At 35.4% G+C, this 18,519-nt stretch overlaps 1 protein-coding gene across 9 annotated transcripts in view; it reads right to left on the bottom strand.

The window, feature by feature from the left end:
• Window positions 1-18,519, bottom strand: part of CTTNBP2 (cortactin binding protein 2) — a 145,746-nt gene that overhangs the window by 22,512 nt on the left and 104,715 nt on the right. For all 9 annotated transcript variants that reach the window (XM_030014903.2, XM_030014905.1, XM_030014904.2 and 6 more), the window contains 7 exons: window positions 17,443-17,646; window positions 11,898-11,997; window positions 8,391-8,541; window positions 7,090-7,344; window positions 3,759-3,876; window positions 1,019-1,294; window positions 66-161 (listed from right to left, as the gene is read on the bottom strand). In XM_030014903.2, coding sequence (XP_029870763.1) covers window positions 66-161; window positions 1,019-1,294; window positions 3,759-3,876; window positions 7,090-7,344; window positions 8,391-8,541; window positions 11,898-11,997; window positions 17,443-17,646 — 1,200 coding nt within the window. The remainder of the gene's footprint in view (window positions 1-65; window positions 162-1,018; window positions 1,295-3,758; window positions 3,877-7,089; window positions 7,345-8,390; window positions 8,542-11,897; window positions 11,998-17,442; window positions 17,647-18,519) is intronic.

The raw sequence follows: 18,519 nt of genomic DNA, 5'->3' as shown, positions 1-18,519 counted from the left end.
CAAATTATGTATTTCATATGGAGTGGCTTAACATTCAAACCTGAAAATTATTAATTGAAAATTACCAAACAAAAACACTGTGATATGCTCAGCTCTGTTGTTCTTCAAAAAGTCCCATGGTGGCTGGGAAAAAATCTGACCTGTTGACCATGAAATGTTTCCTGTTAAAAAGAAAAAATAAGAGACATATTCCCTGTATCTATATAAAGTGTCCTATTCTCAAGCATATTCACTTGCTTACAAAGATTGTGTGCACACACCGACAGATTTGACAAACAAACCAGTCCCATGTACCAAATCATACTATTATTTGATACACCACTGAGGATACTAATGTTTTCTGCCAATTAAGACACAAGTTTAATAGCTAGCCTGTTGTGTTTACATCTTTACACATAAAATGAAGTAAAATAAGATGATTTGTCCAGTCTAATGTGAATAGGTTTTTTGAGGGGTCGTGGGCAGTTGGAGTGGGGAAGGGGATCTAAGATGAAGGACACGAATTTTCAGAATCCTATGCAACTGTTACTACTACCACCACATTTTGGCCAATTTCTCATCATTTTAAAGATTTTTCTGATTTACCTTGGTAACTAAAGTTACATAAAGCAGGAGTAGTTCTGTTCTACCTATGCTGATGATTTACAGTCTGGATTTACTGTACATTCTGGATGTACTGTCAAGACATATTGTGGGCTTTGCTGTGAATTGTTTTGTTTCACCTGTAATACAGATGTTTCCTCTGAAGTACTAAATTGAGTAAAGGACTAATTAACATAGGGCCTCATGGTCCCCAAGATGATACTAAAGTGCCTAATGAATTGTACCATACACATAGCTAAAAGTAAAGAATGCTTTCATGCCAGCACTGTTCAAGTTTCATAGATAAAATTGGTCTTTCTTAGTCTAAGCTTTAAAAGATCCAGAAATCTAAAGATATTTTTATCTTACCTACAAGATTTCACAAATTCAAGAAAACCCCCAATTTTTGCTTTTCTTGTTACACCAATATTGATACCTAGTTTGACAGATAATATACTGCTTGCGCTGAGGCCAATGTTGGATTCTGCAGCACTATTAAATGACAGGTCTTCTAGGCTCCTCCATCCATCAGAAGCGATTGCTTGGAAATGGTTTGTGACTGCTTGACTCACTGCTTTTGAAAAATCATCCCATGATGTTTGTTTGCGGATATTTAAAGCACATATTGTGTTTTCTGTATCAAATTCCTCTGTACCACAATGAGCTGGTTCAATGCCACTGACTGAAATCCTTACAGGTACATTAAGAGCATCTGTTGAAAAACAGAAAACCAAGAATGAGAAAAACTGTAAAACTCAATTAAAAAAATTTTGTTATTTAAAGTCCAATAACATTTAATATTGCAAAGAAAAGCTACAAATAACTTCTGCTACAGAAAAGCAAATATTAAGAGCAGCACAGATCACCACCACAAAATCAGAGCAGTGATGAAAAACAATTATCAAGGTATCATAACTTTTTTTTACATTACAAAAAATCACTATTATTATGTTTAAATAACAGGAAGCAGGACAAAACTTACTTAATCTTTTATTTCCTCCTTACAGATTCATTTCTTATAAATTAAGACAGATGGTAGGTAGTGTCTTAACATTTCAGTTTATTGTGGTTGTGCACATTTTTATTATCAATGCAGAAAGGAATTTTCTGGCACTAGTGTACAAGTGGAAAACACAGTTAGCTGAGCCAAATGTCTTTAAATAAAAGGCTAAGAGCTAAGACAGAAAATTCACTTGGAAGTGTATATTTGATTTGCTATGGGATAAAATGACAAAATATTTAAAAAAGAAAGTAGGAAATTTACATGCACATTCTAGAAACAAAATTAATTTAATGAAGTTATTTTAAATCTTGCTCTTTGAAAAATGGAATACAACTCAACAGAACAGCAGTCTGTATGGATCATTTAGATGACTAAAAGTGAAAATAAAACTATATTCTAACTTAAATGCCAAAACAATACCTTTCAGAAATTATTCCTGAAATTAAAAATAAGTGCACCACAAAAAAAGATATCAGCTTATTATGAAATCTGGCAACATGATCTTAGTTTTGCTCTTGAGTTCAGGAGCCAAATCTTCAGCTGATACAAACCAATGAAGCTTTTCTGATGTCAGAAAAGCTCTGATTTAAACCCATTAGCCTACCATAGGGAAAGATTACTTAAAGGCATCCTTCAGATGTGGGATTGTGAGAAATGTATCAAAGGCTTGCCCTTCTGATGGCTGGACCTCAGGGAAATGAGCAATGACTATAAGAAATACAGAGGGTTCTCTACATGGAAACAGGCCCCTAGGACAGAGGTACAGTGTATGCCTAAATTTCAGTGCATGTGACCTCTATGGCATAGCTGGCAATCCTGGCCCCCAGCCTTTCAGGTCTGTTGGAGCACATCCTCCTCTCTTACATGCATGTAATTCCTTACAGCGGAAACCTTACTGGAATGTGAGGAAGGCAGAGGATGGTACATACACAGCTTACCCAACATGCAGTCTCAGCTTGTTGAAGGGGATACCCAGATGAGAATCGTGTTTCCAAGCTTCCACGGATCAGAAATCACAGGGGCAAAAAAGCTAATTATGATTGCACTGATGTTAACAACAGGCTTTACAAATGAAAGAGAAGAGAAATGGAGTTTGGACTCCATCAGATTCTGACCTGATAAAAGCAGTTGGATTCATGATAAGCCTGTCCAGAGAAATGGGGTACTAGGACTGATGAAAATACAAGCATCGGTTTAATAGGCTACAGATTCAGCCATCAGAAATTGGCTTCGGTCTCATAAAGAAGTAGACCGCAGAGCAGTTTCTAATAGAAAGTGAGCCGTGTTCCCCTCTGCACCTACAGTAAAATGGTAAGAACCTAGATATTATAATAGCTGAAGAGGAAAATCAGAAGCAACACACAGAAAGCTTCCCCAATTTGTTGATAATCAGTGAACTCCACTACCCACAGCCCTACATCCCACAACACAAAAAAAAGTGAAGAAATACAAAGCATACAAATCTACAATGACAGTACTTCTGACTATACAGAGAAATAGAAAACACAGAACTTGTGAGTGGATGGACTAAGTTCTAACTCAAGAAATACACAGGTTGGCCTGCTCTACTGAATTTTGATACAACTTACAGAGAAGGAAGAAGACAGGTTCCAACAGAAGAATAATCTTCTGACAGAAGTTATCGATGTTGGAAAAAAGAAGCTGTTTGATGTTGCCTCTAAGACTTTTTTTGAAGAATAAAACAAACAATCGCCTCAACAATAAACAAATGACAAATAAAACTATGCTCTAAAAAGAGATTCAGATATGACTAGATGATTGTCTTAGCCTGAGAAAATACGAAAGCTGTCCACCACTAAGTGATTTTTCTGCAAGAATTTGAAGAAAATATAAGATGAGGATAATAGCTTTGGAAAAAGTAATTACTAATATTAAAAACAGAAATTTTAAGAGACTATGGATGTTTGCACATGTACAATATATACTATCTTTTCAAATGTTTTAAAAACAAGGACATAAGTCATTTAATAACCTCCAACAAAATTTTATCATATGCTTTTGCAAAATTTGGAGAATAGAAACTTGCTAGGTTAAGAAAACTTAATTTTGTGGTGCCAGAAAAGTGACAATTACCCTTTTAATATTTCTCATTTTTCTCCCACAAGCTCTTTACTAAAAACATTTTTATATAGTGCTGATAGCATTTACTTACTTAAGTTTTCTAGAAGATGTTTGCAATCATCAGTAGCAACATCATGCAATGTTCGATTACACTTATCTTTTCTCTCAGCCTCTAGTCCACCATGGCTACAAAGGATTTCTAGACAGTTCTGCAAAGGTAACAACTGTATTATTTACTTGTCCATTTGCTGCATTAAAGAGTTCTACCAATATGCAGTTAGACTCCTAACTGAAATTTACACATGCATTTCCACAGATAGTCAGCTACGGAGCTTCTATATACGAGCGTCCAAATGATGTTCCTTACAGAGTTGAAAACCAGGAGTAAAAATATTTTATAGCAGACTTGAAATTCTCAAATCAAGATTTTGAAAAAGCAGAACATACGCAGCCAAGCTTCTACAGTCTGCAAGCATCAAGTGCTGATCAGTTGAATTGAGAAATTCTTAACATCTGACCACTAGTTTAGGTATTCACATAAGGAAATATAAGCCCAGCTATGCAACCTGTTTTGAACATTTTGGCCTCAACGTTCAAGCAACACTAAAAAAGCAATTCTAAAGCTTAATACAGACTAATTAATGAGTCTGTTCAGATGGTAATCCATAAAACCAGTTTTCACTTTGCAATTCACAAAGTAGGAGTTTCCATCATGCCTGACATCTGAGTGGGACACAGCAAAAGAAGAACTATCATTTTAAAATCACCTTGCAAGCCTCTTCTCTGGCAGTTAAACCTGAATTTCTGCAAGCACAGTAACAGTGCTGTGAAATAAAAATGCATTTCTTCTAAAGTCAGAGCACAAACATTTTGTGGATGACAACAACACGATGCCCTCTTAAAATTCAAAGACTTAAAAAAGGTCATATGCTCAACAAAAGAAAAAATTCATTACAATTCATTAGAAACAAGCTACTAGCAGATAAATTTGGGCTGGTATAGTCATACTGTAACATGAAAAAAAAATTAATTATATAGATCCTCCCAAACTAGCGGGGGGGGGGGGGGGAGCCCTCACAAAACTACATTCAAATGTTGATTGATCAGTGATCAGAAGACTGATTAAATCCCGATTTCTAATGATCATCCATTCAGCAACTGTACAGGTGGCCTTCATGAAACTTTGTCATCCTTAGACATGCCTTTCAAGGACAGATACCCACACTATAAAAAGACACCATCAGAAATGATACTAGTTAATACTGTATTGATAACCTCTGGGGTTAATCATAGCAGAGAAACCAAACCTTGAAAACACAGAGAAGCAGCTATTAAGTATTTCGATTAAGAACAGTGGCTTGTTGCAGGTTTGTCTACTGTTACCTATTTTGTAGCTGTTCTAACAGAAAGACTTTTGTCAGCGTATCTGCTACTCTGACATCTTTCATAAACATAACAGTCATTCAAGCTATATTTCCCTGTGAGATGAAGTTTTATCAGATTGTGGTTCCAGCACTTGCAAGAACTTTTAAAAAATCAATTAGCTCACTAACTTTGCCACAAGAAAATTAACCAGAAGAAAAAAAAAAAAAAAGGCATATTTTATTGCCAGGTTAGTAAGTTAACTCTGTCTCTCAAATGGGTGCAATGAATGCCAAAGACAGCAGAAAGCAGAAGACTGAACCATGAGGCTGAAAGTGGGAAGTAAGGAGGGAAGAAAGAAGTGGGAGAGAACAAAGAAATGAGGCTTATTTCCTTAGTAAAATGAGAAGCTTTGTTGGCTCTGTTGCCTATGAAATGGCAGCAAAGACGCCCTAGCTTAATTCATCTGTAAAGAATGGCACCGACCAATCTCGAAAGAAAAGGGTCCAAGTGCCAAGATAGTTTAAATGCAACTACCATGTAGTGTCATGAATGACATGCAGTGCAGATAAAGGATTAGAGAATGAAGTCGAAGTGTTAACAGTACTTGAAGATGGCTATTAAGCTTTCTTTAGCTTCTTAGTATCTGAAACATCTCTCGAGTCAATAAATGCATTTAATCAAATACAATTATATAAAGTCTCTGCAACATCAAAACCAGGAATCTGACTGCCAGCTATATATTGCCTTCATCAGCTAAGAGAATACTCTCAACCCTCAATGGAGATCTTATTAAACAGTTGACTTGCAATGTGCTCAGAAACTCAAAACCATGAGTTATTCATGAAAGGTATATGTGAAGACTTCCAGCGTCAGAGCCTTCAGAGAGAACACCTAGCCAAAGCCTCTTTTAGACAGTAAATAAAATGTAGTTTCCAAGTTCCTCAGGATTATATTATTGCAGAAAGAAGCAATATATTGCATGCTATTTGGGTATTTGCAGACTATAACAAATACCTTAAACTCCATCTAAATTCAGATGAGTGGAAACTGAAATGAGTCTGTACCTGCCTAACAGACACTGGTAATGGAACATTGACCCTGTCATGCAAAATGCTGAGTAAGCAGTGGCTGCTGCCTAAAAAACCATAATTTAATAAACTGAATCTTAAATCTGTGCTGATTTTTAATTTATCATAGTAAATTTATCAGGAAAAAAAGTGAACATAATAATAGATATTGAATTAGGCATGTAATCACAAGCTGGTTTTCCAAGTCTTGGGCTATATTTTCCTAAAATTCACTCTCTTCTGTGTTTAGTATCCTCTATTTTCTCCCTGGGGAAAAGTTTCACAGTAAGATCTGACTGACAGCTGTCATTAAAAAAAAAAAAAAAAAAAAAAAGAAAAACCTTTAAACAATCATTGTTAGAAGTGTAAATCTTCTGATGTCAAATCCTTAAAGAGATACTCAATTTCCAGAAGTCTTCCTGTTTATCATCAGTAAGACCTGTCAGGTCTTCTCCATGTCATCAGTTATCTCAGCCTGCTGAAAACTTATTCATTGCCTGCTAAAAAGTCTGCCTCAAATAACAAATTAAACAATGTATTACTGCACAAATCTGATTCTCAAATTTGTTTTCCTCCCTTCCCTCCCACAGGAAAAATTATTCATAGTTAAATCATTCCTAACTGTAACTGGAAACTATGTCCATCTAAAACCTATAAATACATGACACCCATGAATTGGCATTTAGGGTGGGATTCACCTCACCTTAACTTTGAAAATCTGAATCTCAGGTAATCATGTTTTCTCTTTTTATTGTTGTTCCAAAAGAAATAGGCATTTAAATATGACAATTCACCCCATTTGACACCTAGCTTCTGGGGTAAATTGTCCACTGCAAGTATCTCTCTGTCTCTCTTTAATTAAGTGTGTCAATAAACTACATAGCAAACTTAGATTTGACAACTAAGTTTCAGTTCTTCAAAGATAAAAAAAGAAGGATTTCTCTTGCCTAAATTCTATCAGGTTACTGTAACTTGTTCACATTGACTGACCTTAAAGCCTTTTGATGCTGCTATGTGGGCAGCAGTCCAACCCTCTTTGTCAGCATGGTTGATGAGATCTGCAGAAATAACAGGCTTTACTCTACTGCTATAGTTGTCTTCCCTCTTCTCCAAATCAAAGTAGTCTGAATTAGGCTCTTCATCAGTCATAGAGTTCCTATTGTTTGGCTCTCCATAGTACATAAGGAGCTTGAGACTGTCTACATTACCAGAATCCACTGCTGCGTGAATTGGTGACCAGCCATCCTAAAAAAACAAAAGCAAAAAGCACACTCCCACCAAACACATAGAAAAATGTTTGCAGAACTTCTGTCAGCAATGAATCTGAATGGAAGGCTCTGTTTGGAAATTAAAAAGATAAGCAAGAGTGACATAATAATCCTTTGGGAAAACAGAGTTGCTTGTACATGTTTGGGGTGGAAGAAAGAGAGGGAAGAAAATGTAGCAGAAAGAAAATTTTACAGCTTTCTCCAAGGACAGTCCAACAGACAGACACTTCAAAATTTTTAGAAGAGTCTATGTAATACAGGGTTTACATGCTGTTAATAAACTGTTTCCTTATCATGTATCGAACTAACATGATTCTAATGATCAATAATTTGTTTCATGTTGCATTAACCAATTTATCAATCAGATATTTTCATAACTTTCTCTCCTTTCAAGACAAATATATTTACTTTTCAAATCCAAAATAAATTAATAAATAAAAAAATCAGTGTAATAGAGCAGAAGAATGTACTGGTGTGCTGTGTTTCTGGACAGCCTACATCCCACATTTATTATCAAGTTTACGTCCAAGTCTTAAGAAAAACTTCAGGAAAGCACCTGAAAAGGGCAATACCTAGACGTTAATTCTGAGGCAGTGCTCCTCCCTTTCTCCTGTAGATACAATTTTTTTTGCCATATTCTCCCATCTGTGATATATGGGACTTTACAATACCGGCTGACAAATTTGGGGGGGGGGCGTCCCCTCAAGGACAACTATAAAGCACCCTAACATAAAATGTGGAAGGAAAATCCAGTGCTAAAGAAAAGTCTGCAGCAAACTGCAGGCAGAATCTGAAATATGTAAAATGATATGGAAGTCACATAATTTAGGAGATTTTAGACAACACACAGCTTAGAAAAACCCCAGAAACTATGATGAAAAGAACAAAATATTAATTTCAAATTACATTGTTTATTCCAGCTTTAAAAAAAAACTTTAAATAAGTATATTAACATAAATATTTCCTAGCTGTTTGCAGTTATTCAGTACTATACAAGGTACTTTAGAAACTATTTTAACTTACACTGGTTTTTACTGTTCGATCTGCTCCACCTTCCAACAATAGCTTAATACAATCATTATTTCCATTTTTACAGGCCAGGTACAAAGGTGTCTGTCCTCTTTCAGCAGCATGGTTAATATCAGCCTGATACATAATTAATAATTCTGCACACCTACAGCAAACAATAAGATAGTAAAATTATCTTATATTTGACATCCAAAACTTCTTTATAACTTAAATTAAATATTTTTTTATAAAGTACTGATTTTATAGATACAGATCTACCTGTGATTTTATCCATCACATATACACAAGCATAAGGTGTAATTTTATACACAGGTATAAAGATGGAAAATCAGGTTACTTCAAACACGTAAATCTTAAACTACTGTAGCTGCTTTTAAAAACTGTGAATGTAAAACATTTAATTTCACAAAGCTAATAAAAACTTGATGACAGCCAGTTAAGAAGACCTACAGCTAAGCAAAAAAGTAACATTTCTTTTCTGACTACTGACAATTAAAATAGTTTTAAAAAGGAAAGGGAAAAAAAAGAAGGACTAGGACTAGCTTTAGATACTAGCAAAAGGGACACTCAACTAGGGAAGTAACCTGGTGGGGACAGAAAAACATCTATGGCACTACCTACCATTCAGATCCCTGAACGGAGGCTACTCCAGAAGGGTAGCTTGGGGTATGTTGGTAGCAGCTACTGGATTAGGGAGGCTGGAAGATTAGGTGGAGTGCTGAAAAGCAACTCACTGGGGACTGACATTCGGATCCAAGATCCTGTACTTCTTCACAACCCTGTAGCAGTAGGTCCAGTTTTCTTCCCGGTTCTTGTGCCAGGGTTGGCTCCCTTTCCCTTCCCAAACCCAGGTTTTCAACAACTCTCAAGACTTTAGGAAAATCTTAAGGCCAGTCTACTCCCTCTGCAGTTCAAACAAGGGCTGTAGACAAAGATAATTCCCCATCTCTCTGGCTCAATTTTTATCAGTCCATAAAAATAGAAGGATATCAACAACAAAGCCTCAAAGCAATTAATGTAATGCCAAATAACTACTGGTTAGGAGACCACACTAAAACAAACAGGATGGCAAAACATTTAAAACAATGTAAGGTATATATAAGTATATAAGAAATTACAGATTAAAAAAATCACAAGTATTTAAAAAAAATTTCTTTTTGTTAAGTTTTTAGTCAGAAAAATCAATCAACTTCAAGATAAAATGCACAATTTTAGAAAAGAGTAAAACAGATAACATTAATATAAATTACTTAGTTGCGCTTTCTGAAAATGCTCAAATGAACAGAAAAAAAATACAAAGGAAAGTAATGCCCTACCTTATCAAATGTTGAACATGTATCCTAACCATACAGTCACAAAAGTCATCTTAAGACGGGCTCATAACAAGACACCTCCATAAAGCAACTCAGAAGGAGTTTTAAGTCTGCTATGTTAAAAATATCTTTTTTGTTATTTTGCATTGTCTTTAATGATTCTGGAAATGCTACACTGACTTTCCACCTCAAGGTCAGGTAAAGTCAGCCTGGCCTGGACCACATGGGAAACAATTTTGTAAGCTTCTCCTAAAAGCATTTTCTGAATTGGTGATATTACTGAACAACTTCAAAAAACTATCATCTTTTTTTCTGACTGTGTAACTAGGGCTGGAATAACAGTATTGTCTCAGTTCAGGAATAAGGTTAATAACACACACAGGGGACTGGCTAGCAAATCTACCACAGACAAGTACTGTGTAATTGATAGTGCTGTCATTAACCCCAGATTCTTAGTGCTGTACTAGAAGTAACATGGACTACGCAACACGACACTTGAAAGGGGACAGACTATATACTATTGCCCCAAATTCTGCCTATGACAGAATTTTTCTGAGCCAGAACTTTGAAGTGATTAACAAATCAGACAGCCTGAAGCATTCATAGTCGCTCTGATATTTTTGGCTAGCCCCATTATTATTCCAGCTCACTTTTACAATTCAGTTCATGTTTAGTATCTAAAAAAAGTGAAAGCAAGAAAAGTGTTTAAGGATCTCATACTACATAACTAACTCTGAGGGAATGCAATATCATAAGACAGCAGATGACATATAGCAAAGTGTTGTGAGGGTAAGTCAGAGAAATAAAGAGCTTCCTATTTAAACAAAGTCTAAGACAATTTTAGCGTGAGAATATGAAGAGTGTATTTTTGGTTTGTCTTGTCAAGTCACACGTAATTTTTACAGATTTTATGTAAAACACTGAAACATTTAACTAGATATGTATTTCTGTGCTCAAAATACCTAGTGGGAATCTGCTACCTCTGTATTAAGACTTCCAGTAAAAGATGCCCATTAGTTGATAAGCTTGAAGTCCTCTAAGAAGTGGCAAGAATCTGATGATACATATATATTCATAGAAGACCATGAGAAGGAGAGGGATCCCACTCTTTCTCCTTGTTGGGTCAAGGCCTATCACACCACTCAAAGACTCTGACCCCTATGGGTTACTATATCAGAGTAAAATCCTTAAAAATAGTAAAATGCAACATTAAAAGAATCAAAGACTGAAAGATAAGCAAAACCAAAGATACATAAACCAAAGGTAAAGTCTGTAATAAAGATTCCTAGTCACGCTGTGTAAGCCATTTTGCATTTGTAAAATCATTTTATATGGATAAGGATCCTCTGGAAGAGGTTATCTAACGGTTGCTTCCAACTTTCATGTCTATTTCCTATGATTCTGTGATACACAGTAAAGCTGCAGAGCAGAAATGCAACATTAGCCTTCAGCTCCTATGAAGAAGGGAGGAAAAGGGAGGAAAAAACCCAATCATCTGGATAAATTACTAGTTCTCAGTATAAAAAGAAAAGAAGACAGAATTTTCCAATCATACTGTCATAAAACACCAATCTTCATAAAATTAGGACCTTCAAAAAATAAAAGGAAATTATTGTAACTACATTTTGAAGAATGTTCTTAGAAATATTCTTTGACTTATGCATGATTTTCTGTTTTTCAAAGTTACTGATACAAAAGAAATTAAACCTTAAAAACCCCTGTTTTGTTTTTTAAAGTATTTGATTTTATATCACTCAGGAGAATACTCAGATAAGTGTTCTTTTGTCTCTGAATATGATATTCATAGTTCCCTATGCTTCAAAAAATCAGTGCACAAATAATCTCTTTCCTCCTTCCTCTGTTAATCCTGTATTATGGCTGATAACTCCAAGAATATTAAGAAATTCAAAGGTTTGATGCCCGTGTAGACCAGTATCGTATTGTGGTTACAAATAATACACATTCATCAACCTTAAGAGCTGCAACTGGAAACAAAACAAATGGCAAATATTAAAACTAGAATGGCATATGAATATGAGTTTCAGTAGATACTTTCAATAAATGATAATTAAATGCATTTATACCTAAGACTGCAACAGTAATGTAATGAAAAAAGTATATAATATAATGTAAAGGGAATATAAAATTGAGTAATAGCTGACAGGCAAAATCTTAAGACTTCACTTACTTGACATGTCCCTGAGCAACTGCTGAACACAAGGGTGTAAAGCCGTTTTTATCAGCAGCATCAACTTCTGCTTCTGCAGTCAGCAGCAATCTCACACAATCTATAAATTGAGCAAAAACATAGACTGATGCAACAAAAACAAGTGGTTAAAACTACCACAAGTTAAAACCTGTGCAAGGGGCAACAGCAGCCAGTCTTTTTTGACTACACATTGCACACTTTAGTGAACCAAAGTAGAAGCTCAGGAAGTTGTTTGCAGGAGAGAGGTTAGAATTGACTCCCTGGGGGCACCACCACTCTCTTGGGGGAAAAAAAAAAAAAAAAAAAGGCTTGGGTTGGGTTCTACTGGGATGCAAACAAACAAATATGTGCCCATTGCTGGCAACTCCCACAGTGTTAGCTAATTTACCTCCAAAGTGGCAAGTTCAAATCATCCAGCAGCCCCTAAAGGCAGCACAGTCCCACTGGCAGTCATGTGACACATCCCAAATATGACAGCCACAGGGGAGATGCTCACAAGCTACACGTAACTCAAGCAACACGGTGGCCAGTCTCGGTTTAGGACACTTTGACTTGGGATTGCAATGACAAATAAGAAAAGCTGACAAACCACTCCCATTCATATATTGCCAAAATGACATGCTAAAAATAGTACCAGCCTGATTCCACTGTCCTACATCTAAATTAAGATCATTAATTACTATGTAACTAGACTGCTTTTCATCCACAAATTGGAATATCATTTGATGAAATTAAGTTTGAAGAAAATACTTAATCTGCTCTATATTCTCGATTGGTTCTAGACCAAAATAAAACAAGTCTTTTGTAGTTGAAACTACTACTCTGAAAATAAGCTCAGCTAGAACACCAGTTATAAACTCCTGACCTGATTTCTAAGCAAGCTTAATGCACTCTGTTCCAGCACTGGGTAAGATCCTGGAGCCAAGCTTTGCTAGTTAAGCTTATCTCCAGATATCAGAAACATATATTTAGAATTACTTAGAAATCTGACTAATCTAAACCATTCCTGAATGTATTTACTTCTGTTACAATTCTTTCAAACATTAATACAGATGTTGTGGAGTTGACTGAATAAATAATTTAACATTAAGAAATAAGATTTTAAAACATGGTAAATTATTATATTGTAAATTAAGATTCTAACTTTTTAAAATAAGTAATCTGATCTGATTTTTTTTTTTCTTTTAAATTTGGTTGTCAGGATAAACTACCAGGACTTCATCTGTAATAATTTTTTAAGTCATAAAGAAGCTCTCAGTTAACTAACTTAACTAGTATTTCCACTTGTAAGATAATACCAATTAAAATCAAATTATATTTTCAATCACTTCATAACAGAAAAAATATTCTGCTAACAGCGACATATTTTTTTTTTCCTCTTTCCATTGTCAATCCCAGTCTTGTATTAAACAATTAACTTGAAAATACAGATTCCTGCTTGACATCCTAAAATACTTGTAAAGTTTATGAAGGGTGTTGAAAAAATTTTCTTCTAGCAGTTTCAAGTATTTGGTTAGAATACTCCGGTTTCTTCATAAAGCATATATTAGCCATGCAAAAGCCATGAAGAACGCACAGAACAAGACCACCTTTCTAGAAAGGTACAATTAACTCACAATTATTGATTGGCAGATCATTCAGGTGGTAGCTTATCTATGTGAAGATACTGTTTCTGATGAAGATCACTGAAAAGAGCTGTTTATTCTCAGGGATAGGTGCAAGCATGAGGAAACACAGCTACTTTCATAAGGCATCTTATAGTAAGCTCTATGTCACTTGTTCTGGTGGCATATCAAGTAAAAGGGCAATAATCTCCAAGGAGCCTGGGTCCTCTGGATGGACTTCTGAATGGGATTTGGAGAAGGGTAATTTGGGTCAGTCCAGGCTCATTAACTCCCGTTCACTGCTGTCTGCCACAGAAGTAATCAGCAGTGGAGAGGACTGGGCAGAAGGGCAGGCACAAGACAGACATCAATGTTGTCACTCAGTTAAAGGTTTTGGTCAAAGCAAAAGCAAAACATGGAAGCGTATCAGCACAAACACCTGGAGACTTTACTGCTCTCCACCACAGCTGGGTAGTTAGTTCTTCCAGAGTGCTGGCAAACACCATGCAGATACATCCAGTGACTCGGCAGAGCTGACTTCATGTAGCTGTATGTCTCTGCACCTCACTCCTTTCTACTTCTCACATCATTCCAGTTTTTCCTATCAATCAGGGTGCCACAGCCTCCAAATACTCAGGATAGAAGAGAATTGATTATACCGTAAATGCATATGATTAGCACATAGCCAAGTCCAAAGGATATTATTATTATTCTCTTCACATCTCATTTCAGGAACTCTTATTATTTCATTCTCTCTTTCTTGACCACCTTGTGTGTGGCAGAGAATGGTCAGGATTAGCAACACAATACAGATATGCACATATATTAGCTAAGTGAACTACTGTACACGTTATCAAGCGCATAATAAACTGAAGTAGCTCTTGCTTTGTTCATGGATCAAACCAAGACAGCCTGACGAAACAATCTGTTCAGCTATCCCAATCTAGTGGTTAAATCATAAAATTAACAGTTTCCTTGTGTCCAATGAAACACAAAGAAAGTATTTAGTATATATTTTTAGGGTGAACTTCTCTCTCAGACCTACAGAACTGGGGACAGTGTGTGCAAGAAACAAAGCAGCTGCTATGAGCTTCATGTGCTGGAAAAACCCTCAGCTGCAGCTCTCAAAAGGCAACTGTTTACGAACAGGAAGGCTACACATTTTGCAAACAGGACAGATTAGGAAAGAATATTTGAGTGCTCTCTTGTCTTGTGTACTCAATTTTGCCTACAGACTGGGCTGAGAGCACATAACAGCTGCTGCCACCATGCTGGTTACAATGTGCTCTAACATTCTCTACACATCTCAAATACTGTATTTCTTCACTGAAAATGTGTGGAGATCATTCACTTTCCAGACTCTTTGCAACATGGTGTTTGTTTCTGAAGGGAGGTACTCACTATGCTGGCTCTTAACAAGTCTAGAGCTACTCTTCTGGCCAACTGTCTCCCAGGAGAAATCAGAAAATCTGGTTAGTTGACTTCAAAGAAACAAGGGGTCCTGGAAATCTCTGAATCTATTTAGTCACCAACTCCAGGTTGAAAGTATTCTCAATAAATTAAATCATGGTGCAATCACCCACCAGGGTAAGCTTATGTGTTAAGTATTACAGCTGGACTCGATCTTAAGGGTCTTTTCCAACCTAAATGATTCTATGATTCTAAGGAAAAAACAACAGCCAAAAGTCAGTAACTTACCATTGACAATCCTACTCAATGCAATGAAAAAATTTGTACAATAAATTATTTTATCCTTCTTAAAATTACATCAGTGTCATTTCTTTCCACCTGGTTAGTTAAAAAAAGCTATTAAAAAGGACTTTTTAAAATAAGACATTTAGTCCTATACTTCCTTTCTTAAGCCTATATATTTTTACATAATTTTTTTTTTAAAAAGTCTCCACTTTGAAGAGCTGCATCTATCCATGTACTTGGGAACAAACTGCAAGTAACAAAGAAAGGACTACATATTAAAGTTAAGCACAAAAACCTTTCTCCAAAAATATTATAAATCTACTACTCTCAATTTTCATATCATGTATTAAGGAGACATCAATACTCCTGCCGTGTGATTCTCTCATTCAGAATTTGTACAATCCATTTAGTCACTAAAATGCACTTGTACAACGAAGTGTTTTTCACATCCTGTCAACTATAAATAGAAGAGCAACACCAAAACCTTTGTAATATATTTTTTATCTTAAGAAGTAAAGGATGCTAAAGAATTACAGGATGCATATGCATGTGTTTGTTTTTATTATTGTGTTTTCATACTTCTGTCAAGTGCCTCTCTAATTTGAAATTTTGACAATAAAATGAGAAATCAAATTGCCTTTGCTGTCAGTAAAAACTGCTCAGTAATTGTAACTGAAAATCATGGTATTTGCTTCAAAACATTTTAGGAATACAAGATGAGTAAAGAAGAATTGGGTCAATTACGGTTGCCCACAAACACCAGCAATGATAAATGGATGTAAGCCTAGAAGAATCCACAGAACACCCATACAGTGAGTGGGGAAAAATAAATCCACACAATATAATAAACTTGGACTCTTAATACTGAAGATAAAAAGTTGGGGGGGGGGGGGGTAAGATAAGCACCAAAGGAAGAAAATTAAATAAAGGACTTTTCCAATATTTTAAGGGTCTTGGCAACAGTAGAGAATCTGTCAGATGAAAAGACCCAGATATTCCTACAAAGTAAACCATAGCACCTAGCAAGCAAAGACAAAATATACCATTCTGAACAAAGGGAAAATTCCTCCTATCCCTATGCCTGGTAGCAAAATTAACCCTGAACATGTCAGAAAAATGTACACTGTCTGTCTAACTATGGATTTTGGATACTAACTTTACTTTGATTTTTAAAGTACTTAAGAAAAATAATGGAATAGTCTCTCTAAATACTATTTTGAACACTGGATCAGGGTTTTCTAATTGTGTCACAAACAAATACGTTGTTAAATAAAACCACAAAGTACTCTTGAAAGCAGTGGCTTTAAAGCCACTGTGTTCCACCTTCTACTGTGAAATAAAATCTTGACTTTACTAAAAATAAATGAAATTTTTGTCATCGATACTGGTGGGTTTCATCTTTAGTGTCCAAAACAGCATAATTATATTATTTGCAATATAAGAATCTAAGAGATTTTTACATAAGTAGAAAAAACTACAGTAACGTGTACTGGAATTTTAAAGAAAGCTGCTGTTTGAGAGCCTTATGTTAACAGTCTGAAAATTATCGCTTAGGGTTTGTATCTATGAAATTCTTATCTGTTACTAACATATTTGCCTCATTTCATAAATATATTCATGAAATATGAAGACTGACTGTTGAAAGGTTCAGAGATGCTACCTCCTTGAGACTGAGGTTTGGGGTTGTGGGGAAAAGAAAAAGAAAAATGTTAACTATCTCAGTAGAGCCTAGAGAAGAAACTATTTCATCTAGTTCAAAAATAAAGACAGTTCATTTTATTTCCCAAGTAACACACTACTCTGAAACCATCTTCCATCATTTTCACTGCTGCTGAAGATCAAAACACTGGTGATGACCTATTCTTTCCTGCTTACTCCCTGTAGAAGAAAGTTCTTCCTTTCAAGTTGCCTTTGCTACAAAAGATCTTTAGTTTGTCACAGAACATGGGGTGATGATATCTGGTGGCTTTTTATAGGAAGGGAGTGGAGAATTAGAATGGATGTTACTGCAGAATTACCACAATCAAGAATGCTTTCTGTGTTCCAGAATTCTGCCTCCAGAAGCATTGCTTATATATACACTACTTTGTCATATAATCTACATATCTTAGTCTCAATTTCACATTTTTAAAATCATGCATTTGACCTAATTTAATATCAAAAACTTATGAAATAAGCTTTCACTATTTCACATGAACGCCGTAACAAAACTTGGTATCACTTACCTGTATGTCCGTTTGTAGCAGCAGAATACAAGGCAGAATAGCCATCTTCACAAGAGTAGTTAATGTCCAGTCCTTCTTCATTAAGCAGCATTGATAATAAAGTGACATTTCCCTGGGCAGCAGCTTGGTGAAGAAGGGTGGGCCTGCCACCCAGGGGGACAGGACCACCACTTGTTAACAAAGGGGTTAGGGAGGAAGACCAGCCTGTGAGTTAAAGCAACAGAAGTTAGATGGAAGACACATAAATAAAGCTTTGCAATTTCTGTGTTCTTTTAAAAATTAAAAAGGAGCTTCAAAATGACAGGATTTGTTAGTTTAGCACAAGGTTTTTGATGATGCTTTATCTGTACATCAGAAGGTGTTCTGAAGAATAAAAACTGGGTACAGGGGTGACAGTTGTTAATGTAAATGAACAGGATTTCATTACAAAAGGTTAACGTGAATCTTGCTATGAACTGTAGTAGCAGCTGGATGTCTCAAAAAAATTTATATTTTTAAAATTCAGAAACTACTGGAAGTTTTATTCAAGTTTTAATTTAATCGCTGATATGCTGGGAAAGTTTTATAAAGTATCTAGAGAAAGGCTTCCAAAACAAAATACTTATTTTCATATGAAATTTCGTCCTCCTTTACAGTCTTAGTGAAAACTTTAGTATTTATATCTCACCTGCAGTTAAACAGATAAATCGCACAGGGCCCTTAGTAACTTTAAGCGCCTTTCAATAAGTTTGAAAAAGAATGTAGAAATCATTTACACAAATAATACATAAATAAATATATTTATTATTGAGCTGTACCTTAAGGTAATATTCCTTTTACTCAGCAATACTAAACAATATATTATGAAATGCTCCAGTGAGAATTAATAACAGGTTATTTAAAATTTACGAGTGAAAGCTTTCAAGTCACCCTGTTAAAAAATAATATTCAATTCAAAGCTTTGAAAGCTTAGGAGTTATCTTGGTTAAATGTTCTGTTCATTACTTATCAGCTTTAGTAGAGAGTTTATTAAGAATACGAAGTTTGCTGCATAAGGCATAGAAAATTTTGTGCATTCTTCCTTGATCAAGGACTGCA

Source organism: Aquila chrysaetos, chromosome 5 (genome assembly GCF_900496995.4).
Source record: "Aquila chrysaetos chrysaetos chromosome 5, bAquChr1.4, whole genome shotgun sequence".
In the NCBI taxonomy this organism is placed as follows: Eukaryota; Metazoa; Chordata; class Aves; order Accipitriformes; family Accipitridae; genus Aquila; species Aquila chrysaetos.
The sequence above is the reverse complement of the archived record's forward strand: the minus strand, read 5'-3'. Positions and strand labels throughout refer to the sequence as shown.